We start from the raw sequence: 12,163 nt of genomic DNA on the forward strand, positions 1-12,163 counted from the left end.
TTTCCTCCTCTCTAAAAGGGGTGTCCTCCTCCCAGTGGGGTGTGAGATGACATTACATAATGCTTAGCACTGGCGCTGGCTTGCAGCCAGCTTAGTAAAATTGCCAAAGTGAAAACACTAAAAATAAGGCAGGTGCTGGCAAAGGCTTCAGAGCTTTCTGGGCCTCTTCATTTTTCTGAAAAGCAATGTACAGATCTATCAATCAAGCCTCTAGAGCCAATCTGACCTCTCCCTGGTTGATCCTCTGATAGGAATCCAGCCCAGGACAAAGTAGAGAAATAAGACTTAAAAGCCAGCAGGTTGTTTATTGATAATAACGGCTTGGAAAATAAGCAACTTTAGGGGAACAGCTAAATAAACCATGGCATCTGTGTGTAGCAGCCATCAGAAATCACATTGACAGTCAGGTGACAGTGGCTCACATTATAATCCTAACTACTCAGGAGGCTGAGATCTGAGGATTGTGGTTCAAATCCAGCTTGGGCAGGAAAGTCCGTGAGACTCTTTATCTCTAGTTAACCACCAGAAAACTGAAAGTAGCACTGTGGCTCAAGTGGTAAAGCTAAAGAGCTGAGGGAGGACGCCTAGGTCCAGAGTTCAAGCCCCACAACCAACAACAACAAAGAAATCATGTTGACTGGAACACTACAGATCCTAAAACTGCAAATGCATTTTGATTCCCAGGGAAATATAAATATGTGAGAGGGGTTTTACAAGGAGGAGGGGTTCAATTTCTCTTTATTTACGTTCCTAATTTGCAGTGATCAGTTTGGATAACTGTATCATGGGGAGAGAGTGAACATTTAGGAAAAGATGTCAGCCAGGCGCCAGTGGCTCATGCCTGTAATTCTAGCTACTCAGGAGGCTGAGATCTGAGGATTTTGGTTCAAAGCCAGCCTGGCAGGAAGCCTGTGAGATTTTTTTTTTTTTTAATCGGTCCTGGAGCTTGAACTCTAGGCCTGGGTGCTATCCCTCAGTTCTTCAGCTCAAGGCTAATGCTCAACCTCTTGAGCCGCAGCACCAATTCCAGCTTTTTCTGTTTATGTGGTGCTGAGGAATTGAACATAGGGCCTCATGCATGAAGGGCAAGCAGTCTACTGCTGAGCCACCTTCCTAGCCCACCAGTGAGATTTTTATCTCCAGTAAACCAGCAGAAAACCAGAAGTGGCACTTAGGCTCAAGTGGTAGGGTCCTAGCCTTGAGATGAAGAGCTCAAGGACAGCGCCCAGGCCCAGAGTTCAAGCCAAACAGCTGACAAAAAAGGAAGAAAAAAGAAAAAGAAAAGATGTCATGCTACCGCCTAGATGATATACATTCTGGGTTCTCTGGTTGGGGCTAAGTGTCTTCAGTCAACCTCTTGTAGGCAAAGACTCCCCCAAAGACTAAAGGGAAAGGGAAGACCCCTATCTCTAAGCATTCTTAGTGAAGTCTGAGGCTGCTGAACCACGTTGAGGCCTCTTTTATCACCTCTGGTTTTACAGGCCTCTTTATCATTACACACATTCCTATTCTCGCATGCATATAGATCCACACCTATTCGTTTCTGTTCCAGGACTCTGACTGTCCCTTCTCACGATGTTGCCACACACTGGTGATTAGAATACTGAGAAATCTTTTGTGTATGTGCCAGCACTGGGGCTTGAAGTCTGGACCTCACACTCTTGTTTGGCTTTTCCGTTCAATACCTTCCGGCTAGGTCGCTATGTTCAGCATTCCACTCAAGGCTAGTGTTCTATCACTTGAGCCACATGTCCACTTCAACTTTCTGCTGGTTAATTGGAAATAAAAAATCTCGGGGCTGGGAAGGTGCCTCAGGAGTAGAGCGCTTGCCTTACACGCCTGAGACCCTGGGTTCGATTCCTCAGCACTACATGAGCAAAAAGAAAAAAGCCGGAAGTGGCACTGTGGCTCAAGTGGTAGAGTGCTAGCCTTGAGCTGAAGAGCTGAGGGACAGCGCCCAGGCCCACAGTACAGGCCCCACGACTGGACCCCAAAAAAAAAAAAAATCTCATGGACTTTTCTGCCTGGGCTGGCTTTGAACTGAGATCTTCAAGATCCTCAGATCTGTTTTCTGAGTAACTAGGATTACTATAGGCATAAGCCACTGGAGCCTGACTGTCATGCAAAAAGCAGCTGCTGAGTTACCCCCACCTCGGGATTTAGCTCAGCTTTGTACATCATATGGTTTCCTGTGAAGATGAACTAAATGAATGAGGGAATTAATGAGTGAGTGATTCCAGGATGCAATTACAATCCTCCATCCTCAAGTTAATGTTCCTAGTTCTTCCTTCCTTGACATCTGTGTCCATCCCTATCTAGAGATGGGGCCCAGCTGGGAACCCAGCACAGTACAGTAACGCAGACAGCTAGGTGGGCTCCACCAGACATCCCAGTTCAGACTTCCCAGGAACAAGCTGTACCCAGCAACAGCTCCAAATCAGGCAACAGGCAGAGAAAACTATAAGACCATATGTTTATCACGTGGCCTCCTCTGTGGCTCCCAGTGACTGCCGCCCACCTGTGCCTCTTTCTATAAATAAATGGAGGCGAGAGAGACAGGGCAGGGTGGGGACAAGCTGGATGGGCACAGCCATGTTGACCTCCTCACCTTCTGAGGTGACCCAGACCCAGACCCAGGGCCTGACATAGCGCCTTAGTTCAACCATCTCTGCTGGGTATCAGGCTTCCCACAGCCTCAGCACCAGAGCCAGCCATGCCCTGTGCTACCTGCATAAAGCTAAAGCATTCTCTGCGTCTGGCACTGGTCATGCTGGTTATAATCTCACTAATGACAGCTCTTAATTATTTGCCGCTCCATTGTTTTACCTAGATTATTAGAACCCCAGCAAGTCCTCACATAATCCTAGGAGTTAGGTTTGATTGCTATCCCCCTTGTACAGACGGGAAACTGAGGCTGGGGATGGGGAACTGCCATCCTCAAGATCTCAGGTTAGAAAGTGGCAGAGGTAGGACGTGAACACCTGGAGGTCTGGCTTAGAATCTCACCCTGGCACAATCAGCGTCATGAGCATCCATGGCCTTCCAGGCTCCTGGATGCATCTCCCGGCAGGATGGAGCAGCACAGACGCCTGGACCGTCAATACCCCAAACTCTTAGGAAACCTGGTGCCCAGCCCCCAGCCTTGTAGAGCAGGGTACTGTGCATGTCCCAGCCTGGTCTGAAGGCTTTCTGCAGTGAGCTTGTCCCAGGCCCAGCCGGGTACATTTTCCCCTTACACCATGCGATCTGCAGAGCTAGTCTGTCTCTGCCCCTGCAAAGTCTGGTTCTAGCAATAGCAAAAGGAACCCTGTAACTTAATCTTAGTAACTCTTTCATCCTTCATCCTCTTTAAAGCCTTTTATTTATTTATTTATTTGTTTGTTGGCTGCACTAGGATTTGAATTCAGGTCCTTGCACTTGTTAGGGAGGTAATCTACTGCTGAGTCACATCTCCATTTCTCAAAGCCTGTGTGTGTGTGTGTGTGTGTGTGTGTGCGTGCATGCCAGTAGCTTGGGCACTGTCCTTTAGTTTATTTGCCTCAGAGCTAGCACTCTACTAGCACCCTCAAAGGTATTTTTGTGTGTGTTTGTTTAGTGCCAGTCCTGGGGTTGAACTCAGGTTCTGGGTGCTGTCCCTGAGCTTTTTCTCTCAAGATTAGCACTCTATCACTTGAGCCGTGGCTCTATTCCCAGCTTTCTTTTCTTTTCTTTCTTTCTTTTTGTAGCTAATTAGATAAGAGTCTCACCAACTTTCCTTCCCAGGCTGGTTTTGAACCATGATCCTCAGATCTCGACTTCTTGAGTAGCTAAGATTACAGGCTTGAGCCATTGGCACCTGGCTTTCCAAAGGCATTTTTAAGGCTTTATTTTAATTTGTTGACTTTGGGGCATTGTACCAGACTTCTCTGAAGCAGCCTGCCCTTGTCACTTACCACACTCAGCAGGGAAAAGGCTATCAAGGTTAATTTCAGGGTTTGTTTCCTCCCTGACTTCACACCTTTCTCCAGGTTTCTCTGCATGTATCAAGCTGTCTGTAATCCTACCTCCTCAGGAGGCTGAGATATGAGGATCCTGGTTTGAAGCCAGCCAGGACAGGCAAAGTCCATGAGAATCTTATCTCCAGTTGTCCACCAAAAAGCTGAAAGTAGAGCTGTGGCTCAAGTGGTAGCGTGCCAGCCTTATGCTTGAAAAAGCTAAGGGATAGTGCACAGCACCTGATTTTAAGACTCAGTATCAGTGTGAGCACATATAAAAGATTAGATGACTGAGATTCAGAGTCTTGAAAGGATTGGATCATACAGCTTGGCCAAGGCCCAGGTCAGGGCCCAATCTCACACTCAACTGCTACCCAGGAAAGGGTTTGTTGGCTCTCACATGGGGCATTTGCTCATTTGCTCAAGTGTCTGCTCCAGTGTCACCTTATCAGACAGCTCTCCACAGGACACAGGAGTGATGCCCCCATCCTTGGCAGTACTCACTACACTGGTGGGGTCATATTTATTGGCTTATTTGCATACTGTCCCTCTTAGACTGTAAGCCACACATAGGTAAGGACATCATCTATTGTACCTTACTGCTTTGTCTCTAGGCCTGGCTCAGTAAGCAAGCAATCACTGAGTAAAAAATTAACATTTTCCAACTCAAGCTACCACTCTGCTCTCCGCTGTGTTCTGTGGACATGGAAATGGCCTGCTCACTCCCAAACAGCATAAATCTCCCCTCCTGGGCCTCCTTGTGGGGACTAGCAGTTAGATGCCTTCATGCCTTCAATGCAGAGGCAGACAGCTGTGTGTGGGGCTCCTTGGCCTCTTGGTATGAAATGTATATCAGAGCAGGGTTATAGGAATCCTGGACTGTAATCCTGCTATTTTACCACCATCTTGAGGGATAGAACCAAGATTACTACTCTCTAGGGCAGAACTTCCAACTCTCCCAAGAAGGGCCTTTGCACATGCCATTTACTCTGCCTGTGGCTAGCTCTTTCTCTTCATGTAGGCCTCCTTCTAAGTTTACTTCATCAGAGAATCCTGACTCCTCCCAGGTTAACTGGATTCTAAGTTTACTGACTCCTCCTAAGAATCCTGACTCCTCCCAGGTCAACTGGATTCTCCACTCCCACAGATAGCTCTCTTCACAGCATTTACTTCCTCCATTGCTCCTATTATAAATGATTTCTGCCTTTACTATTCCATTTATCTGCTTCTATTATTTACTGTCCATCCCACCACCTGTAGGTAAGATCTATGAAGGTGGAAAACATGGCTGTCTTGCTCAGTGTTGTATTTCCAGGCTTAGGATGGGGCCTGGTTTATACTAAGTCCTTCTAAGTATTGGTTGAATTAATGTTCCATCAATTCTTTCTGCTTCTAGAAGCAAGGAAACTGAGACCCATAGGCAGGAAGGAATGTGCTGGCGATTAGCTAGTTGTCAGAGCCTAGAGTAGAAGCAGCAGAGAGACTATGACCTTGGGAGATGCTGGATCATTCTGTAGGCCTCAGTTTCCCTATCTGCGAGATGGAGTGTGGCTTCAGTTTCCCTATCTGCAAGTTGGAGTGAGGCAGCTAGCACCTCAAAATCCAGTGGTGGGGTGCTATCCAGTCTGTTGGCACAAATGGCATTTTCAGCATAGCATCCGCGACCCCTTTTTCCACTATTACACATTGGTAAAAACGCCCCAAAGCCGCAGAAGGAGAAAACTACAACACCCATGAGGCCCCGGGCGACGCCTGCGCACAGTGACCGATCCGCAGGGGACGGGCACGCCCTCTAGCGGTGACGGAGAGGAGCGCGCCGCTCGGATCCCCGAGGGGCGGGGGGGGGGGGGGGAAACGCGGCGCACGCAGTCGGGGCGCGAGGCTGCGGCGGTGAAGCCGGAGCCGGGAGCAGGAGCTGGAGCGGCGGCCGGATCGCAGCCCACCGGGCACGCCGCAGCCATGGGTAACCGTGGCATGGAAGATCTCATCCCGCTGGTCAACCGGCTGCAGGACGCCTTCTCCGCCATCGGCCAGAATGCGGACCTCGACCTGCCGCAGATCGCCGTGGTAGGCGGCCAGAGCGCCGGCAAGAGCTCGGTGCTGGAGAATTTCGTAGGCAGGTAGGAGCGGCGCGCCCCCCGGAGCCGGGACCCCCCGGTGCGCGGGCCGGACGGCGCCGCGACCTCCCAGCCCCGCGGACCGCGCGCCCCCCCCGAGCCCCGGGGGCGGCAGCGCCCCCCCCCCCCCGCTAGGCTGCTGACGCGGTCGAGCCTCCGAATCACGCCCCCTCCTCCGCCCCGTCCCGGGGCGAAGCCGACAGCGCCCGGGCGGGAGACCCCCGCCCCCAGGATGGGCACCGAGGGCGCCGCGCAGCGCCCTGCGGCCCCGGGGCTGGCGCGGGGCGGGCAGCACCCCGGGGCGCAGTGCCCCCCTCCCTCCAGCCCCCGTCCCCTCGGCCGTCCTGGGTCGTGACGGTGAACCGCCCTCCCCTCCCCGGCCCCGTGAGCGGACACAGCCGGGGGCGTCGGGGACCGGCCCCCCCCCCCCCCGCCCCGCACACACCTCTGCGGCTCCCGCCGCCAGCCGTGCGCAGCGCGCGGAGGGGGAGGCGCGGGCTGCGGGGGAGGGGGAGGGGGAGAAAAAAACACGTCTGATCCTTTTCTGAGCCGCCGGCCTCGCCGCCTCCCCGGGCGGGGGGCGCCCGTCGGGGTCGCGCTCCCCTCGGCCCCGCAGAGGGAGACGGCGGCGCAGGGAGGGATGACTAAGACGGGGAGGATGGCGGAGACGGGGGGGGGGAGCCATTTGCAGAACCTAATCCCCCCCCTCTCCCGCCCCTGATCCCACAAGGCGCTGGGAGGGCCCGGTGGCCGCGGAGGGAGCCGGCCCTGAGACAAAGAGGTCCTGGGCCGGGAGGGGTCCTGACCCCCAGGCTACCCCCGGGAAAAGCCCGGCACCGGGAGCTGGGGTTTTTTTCTGAGAAGGATCGCGAGGCCCGGCGGGGGCCGCAGGAGGGAGGGGGCCGCGCGGGACGAGGGAGGAGGCCGGGGGGTGACAGTGTGACCGTGACCTCGCCCGCATCACCTCCCTCCCGCCCTCACCTCTCCAGGCACGGTGACCTTCAGGGCTAAGGAGGTGACCGGCCTGTGGAGGGGGAGGCCGGCCCCTCCCCTCTGAGGGGCTGCAGTTGGGGGCGGGGTGACATCCTGGGTACCAGCCAGGTTGGTGTCAAACCTCAAAGTCACTTGCCTTCGAGGAGCCTCCGTGTCCCCGGGTCTCACACGGACAGTTGGACTGGATGGCTGTTCCCGCTTTCTGCCCTCCCCCCCCCCCATGTCCTAGGAAGCCTACAGCCAAGCACCCCCAGGTGGGGGAAGAGGACTCGAGTGGATGTGGCAAGCCGCTGTGGGGGCGGCCGGGCCCATCTGGTCAGCAGAAAGGGAGGCTCCCGGCTCCCGCAGAGCCCCTGGCTGATCACAAGACTCCAGGCTGCAGAGATAGGAGCAAGTTGCGACTCTGGGATGGACCCCTGCCCCGGGGCGCAGCAGTCAGGGGTGGAAGGGACCCTGCAGACAGAGGCATACACAGACTGCTCCTATCTACCAAGCACAGGCTCACTGCAGCCCCCTACAGACAGGTACTTAGGATACCCACCCTACAGATGAGGAAACTGAGGCCCTCCTGAGGTTACAGGACCTGTCCAAGGTCATGCATTTGGGAAGGGCAGCACCTGACAAGACTCCACAGCCCTGGCTCCCGACCTTGGCCAGGCCTGGCCTCTGAGAGCCTGGGGAGCGTGTGATGTGGCCACCTCCATTTTCCCCATCTGTGGAGTTGGGAACTCTGACATCTGTCTTGCCTTCCCTTCCTGGAAGCGTTTGGTAAGCACGTGGGAGGAGGCTTGGTAGTCCATTAGGCTGCGGGTCTCTGGTGCCTGGCCAGTTTTCATGGCTCTTTGCTTGTCAGAGCAAGCTGTGGACTCTGTGTCAGGAGATGGGGGTCCTGCTGTTGCTCTCTGCACCCCAATGTCCTTGACTACCATCCCAGCAGGAGGGTGTGGAAGAGCAGGGCTGGAAAGCTAGGGAAGAGGCTAGGACTGGACAGGGGAAACTGAGACACAGAGCTCCCCCCCACCCCCCCCAGCCCTGCCTGCCTTCTCTCTTACCTAGGGCTGGGTCCCCAGGCCTGTGATCATGGTGACAGCAACCCTGCCTCCTGGGGCTTCCTGGGAGCCAACCCCCCATGGAGAGGAAGTGGAAAGTGCAGCAGAAGAAATAGGCTAATCCGGCCCAGACCAAAACCCAGTACCGGCGCTGGCATCCAGGTGGTCCAGTAGCTGCCCAGGACCCTGCTAGGACTTGCCTGGATCTATGCGGTTTCTTCAGGCCCCTTTCACGGAAGGGAAAACAGCCATCTAGTCATATAGCAGACGTTAGTGAGGAGCTCACAGTGACTCACTCTGGGGGTACTGTGGTGGAAAATCCAATGTTCTGCCTTCCAGAGGGAGAAACTGAGCCGGCTGGAGGGCGTGGCTATGTCGGGTAGGGCTGCTTTCCACAGGGAGGACAGAGGAGGTTTCTAGAAGGAAGCGGCACCTAGAAGGACTGAGCAAATGACCCTCCATGTGTTGAGCAGCTGAGGGAGGAGAATTCCAGGCCAGGGAACAGCAGATGCAAAGGCCCTGGGGAAAGGAAGCAATTTGATGTGGTTTGAAGCAGAGACGCTCCACGATGGCTGGCATTTACCCAGCCAGGTGAGACGGGATGGTAATGGCAGGCCAGAGCTAGACTGCAAAGCCCTTTGACCACGATCGGGAGCTGGGGTTTATTTTCATTATTAGTGTGTTTGTGCGTATGTGCATGTGCTGGTTTCTGGGACTTGAACTCAGGATCTAGATGCTGTCCCTAAGCTTTTTATGGTCAAGGCTAGCAGTCTGCCACTTGAGCCATAGCTCCTCTTCCAGCTTTCTGCTGGTTAATTGGAGTTAAGAGTCCCATGGACTTTCCTACCTGGGCTGGCTTTGAACTGCAATCCTCACATGTCAGCTTCTATGTAGCTTGGATTACAGGCCTGAGCTCCCAGTGTCTGCCATTTTTACTTATGCTTTTTAGTAATGGAGTGACTCTAGCTGGTATTTGCCAGTGTATGACTTGGAGAGCGCCAGGGAGGCTGCCAGCCCGGGGCCGCAGGGCCCAGGCTGGGGCTGCAGCCCTGGCTGGAGGCAGTGCTGCTGGTACATGGATGCGGAGCGGGGAGGGGAGCTCCCGCTTCGGGAGTTGACATTAGCACCTGGGAGGGGCCGATCTGGAGGATGGCGGAGGACTTGAGCCTGAGGTGCCCGTTAGACGTGTCCATGTGGGCTGGAAATATAAATTTGGAAGCTGTCAGTATAGACACGGGATGCTAACCATGAGAAATGAGATCACCTTGGGGTAGGTGTAGATGGAGGAGTGTTCATGACCCCATAACTCCTCCCATTTCCTGAACAGATGCTTGGTGCCCTTGGCCAAAGGGGCCTCCTGCTGGCCCTCTGCTCTGCCCTCCAGCCCCTGCCCCATGTCCTCTCCCCCAGCGCTCCTCCAGGGCCCAGAGCGGCTGACAGGCGGGCGCTGGCAGATGAGCCCCCTGGCCTTGGGGTCTGAGAGAGGCACACGAGGCCACCCCTGTAGGGACAAAGCAGAGCTCTGAGCACATTCCTTCAGCTCTGGGCTGGAGGGCATGCCAGTCCTTCTGCCAAGCCTGTAGGATGGTATTGATGGACGGAGGGGGCACTCCATCCACCATGGGGCTGGAGACCCCAGAGGAAGCCTGTGCTCCCAGCCCAAGGGGCATCCTGGGAGACAGGCTTAGGTTAATGCTATTTTCCCCCTCATGCTCTTCACCTCCCACCCAGCCCCACAGCCTCCCTGGCTGCCCACATCTCCTCATGAACTTAGCTCTAGCATGGTCCCTGACCCTTTCTCTGTCTGAGGGCCACAGCCCACTCCTTACTAGTCAACACTATGCTTTTGAGCACCTGCGGTTCACACCTGTAATCCTAGCTACTCAGGGAGCTGAGATCTGAGGATCTCAGTTCAAAGCAGGCAAATCCCTGAGACTCTCCTGGTAATGAATCTCCCATTAATTACCGAAAATCTGGAAGTGGTAGAGTGCTAGCCTTGAGTGAGAAAGCTCAAGGACAGCACCCAGGCCCTGAGTTCAAGCCCTAGGACCAGCATACCCTGTTCCCACCCCCCCCCCCAAAATGCCTCTATTTTGACCTCTGAACGCTTCAAGATACATGCTAGTGATCTTATTTCTCAGATTTGAAGACTGAGGCCAAAGAGGAGTAAGGGAAACAGGCATCCTAGGCCCAGGGAGTCACCGACATGTTCTTGGCACTTCCTGTGTGCCAGGTCCTGGAGATTCAGCCGAGACTGAGCAAGCCAGATCCGTCCCGGCCTTGGGAACTCACAGGTGATGCTGCAGACAGACATTAGACAGGTCCGAGGAGCCTGGCATTGAAGGAAGGAGTGTGGTGTGTGGTGGAGTGTCAGAAAAGCCCCTCACCCCCACAGTGTTACTAAGGCTGGACTTGGACAAGCCAAAGTGCGACCCAGTGCTGAATGTGGCCACCATGGGAAGGAGCAGAGGCCATTGCTGAGACCGGCAGGTGGGGAAGGTGTCACCCCTGTCCTCCAAGACACCTTCGCCTTCGTGGGCAGAGCATGTACCCACCACATGGGCCACATCCCGGCATGCACCTGGGCTGTACTCAGGGACCAGCATCCATCCCCCAGCCTGGCCTGCCCCTCCTCTCCTTGAGGCCCAGAGCTGGGGATGAAAGGTGACCCTGGCAGACAGCATCTGATCCTGGCGCCAGGAGAATCCAGTTTCCCAAGGCTCTCGCTGGGGTCAGCGAGTGGAGACCCCTCCCGGGGAGGGAGGCGGGTGGGTGGGTACATGGCCAGGCCTGGGGGTGGGAGGAAGCTGGCATGGGCAAAGTGTTTGTCTGGCGTGGGCAGGAGGCCCACACGCCATATGTGTAAATATTCCAGCTATCCCTCAAGCGACGGGTTGCTAGGTGCGATACATTCTGCCCTCCCACCCCAGCCAACACCCCTATCACCACCCCCAGGCTGGCTTTGAGTGCAGGATTCCAGATTCATCGGTATTCACATGTGGACACCCCAGATGAGCGTCCCAGCTCCATCCATAGCCCCAGAAAGGCTCTCCGTGGGCCTGTGCTGCCCTCTGAAGTAAAGTTGGCTCACAAGAGGGAGACCCAGGAAGTTGGCTGAGAATTCCCTGGGGGAATCCTGACCGCGCAGTGCAGAGGGGAGGATGGGGGCCCTTGCTCCACGGAGATGATGGGGCCAGGGGGAGCCCCAAGGGACCCATCAAGTGAGAGGCCCAGGGTCAGCTCTGTCATTTCCTGAGCCCAGGGACTGGTCCACTGCTGCTGTCTTGAAGCCAACAGGCCACTGGCAGCAAGAGCACATGATCGTTCCAGGTTTTCAGGTGATGAAAAGGCCCCAGAGAGGCTAGGACACTTGCTTGAAGTCACACAGCAGTTGAATCAGAGGCAGGATAGGAACCAGACCTTTCCCTAGCCCTCTCCCCTCATCTCGCGGGAAAGAAATGCTAGGTTTGGAAGGTGTCAGCATGGTCTCTGAGGCCCTGGGACCCACCTCCCCTCCCCTCCTATAATCCAGTCCCTAACTCCTGCAGACCCAATCACCAAGGCAGCTACCTCCACCTCTGCACTACTCTCTATCCATTGTCTGCCCAACAGTGGGGAACTCTCTGTAGCCCCTCCCCTCTGTATAACCTCTTCCTTCTGGACCCCTTATCTTCAAAACTGAACTTCCCCCCTTGAGGCGGGGTCACCCAGTCCAGCTAATCCTCCCTGAATGACTGCAGGTGGTAGAAGAAATGGGGGAGGCCTCTCTCCTGTCCTGGGGGTGGGGCTGTGACATCATCCTTGGTTTTCTCCATCCTCCCCCCTGCCTTGTCAACCCTCCCCTTCATTGGCCCTCCCTCCAAGCCTCTCAACAGCCAACACCTCCTCCAGGATGCCTTCCATGATCACTCCTCTGGTAGATGTGGATGGGCCTCCATTTGTTCCTGGATGGGGAAGGGGCCTGTTGCCTTGGGCTGAGGACCGGCAGTCAGCAGTTTCAACCCTGTTACCATTCACATCTGATCTATTT

General features: G+C 54.9%; 1 protein-coding gene across 11 annotated transcripts in view; it reads left to right on the forward strand.

Annotated features, from left to right (window-relative positions):
* The first annotated feature begins 5,816 nt into the window (after positions 1 to 5,816).
* Positions 5,817 to 12,163, forward strand: part of Dnm1 (dynamin 1) — a 44,737-nt gene continuing 38,390 nt past the window's right edge. For 10 of the 11 annotated variants that reach the window (XM_042681207.1, XM_042681209.1, XM_042681208.1 and 7 more), the window contains exon 1: positions 5,857 to 6,094. In XM_042681207.1, the coding sequence (XP_042537141.1) occupies positions 5,934 to 6,094 (161 nt within the window). In that variant the 5' untranslated portion in view covers positions 5,857 to 5,933. Of the gene's footprint in view, positions 6,095 to 12,163 lie in introns of all 11 variants that reach the window. The other variant, XM_042681212.1, reaches the window with a different exon arrangement.

Source organism: Dipodomys spectabilis, unplaced genomic scaffold, assembly GCF_019054845.1.
Source record: "Dipodomys spectabilis isolate Male_0828 unplaced genomic scaffold, ASM1905484v1 ptg000067l, whole genome shotgun sequence".
Classification (NCBI taxonomy): Eukaryota; Metazoa; Chordata; class Mammalia; order Rodentia; family Heteromyidae; genus Dipodomys; species Dipodomys spectabilis.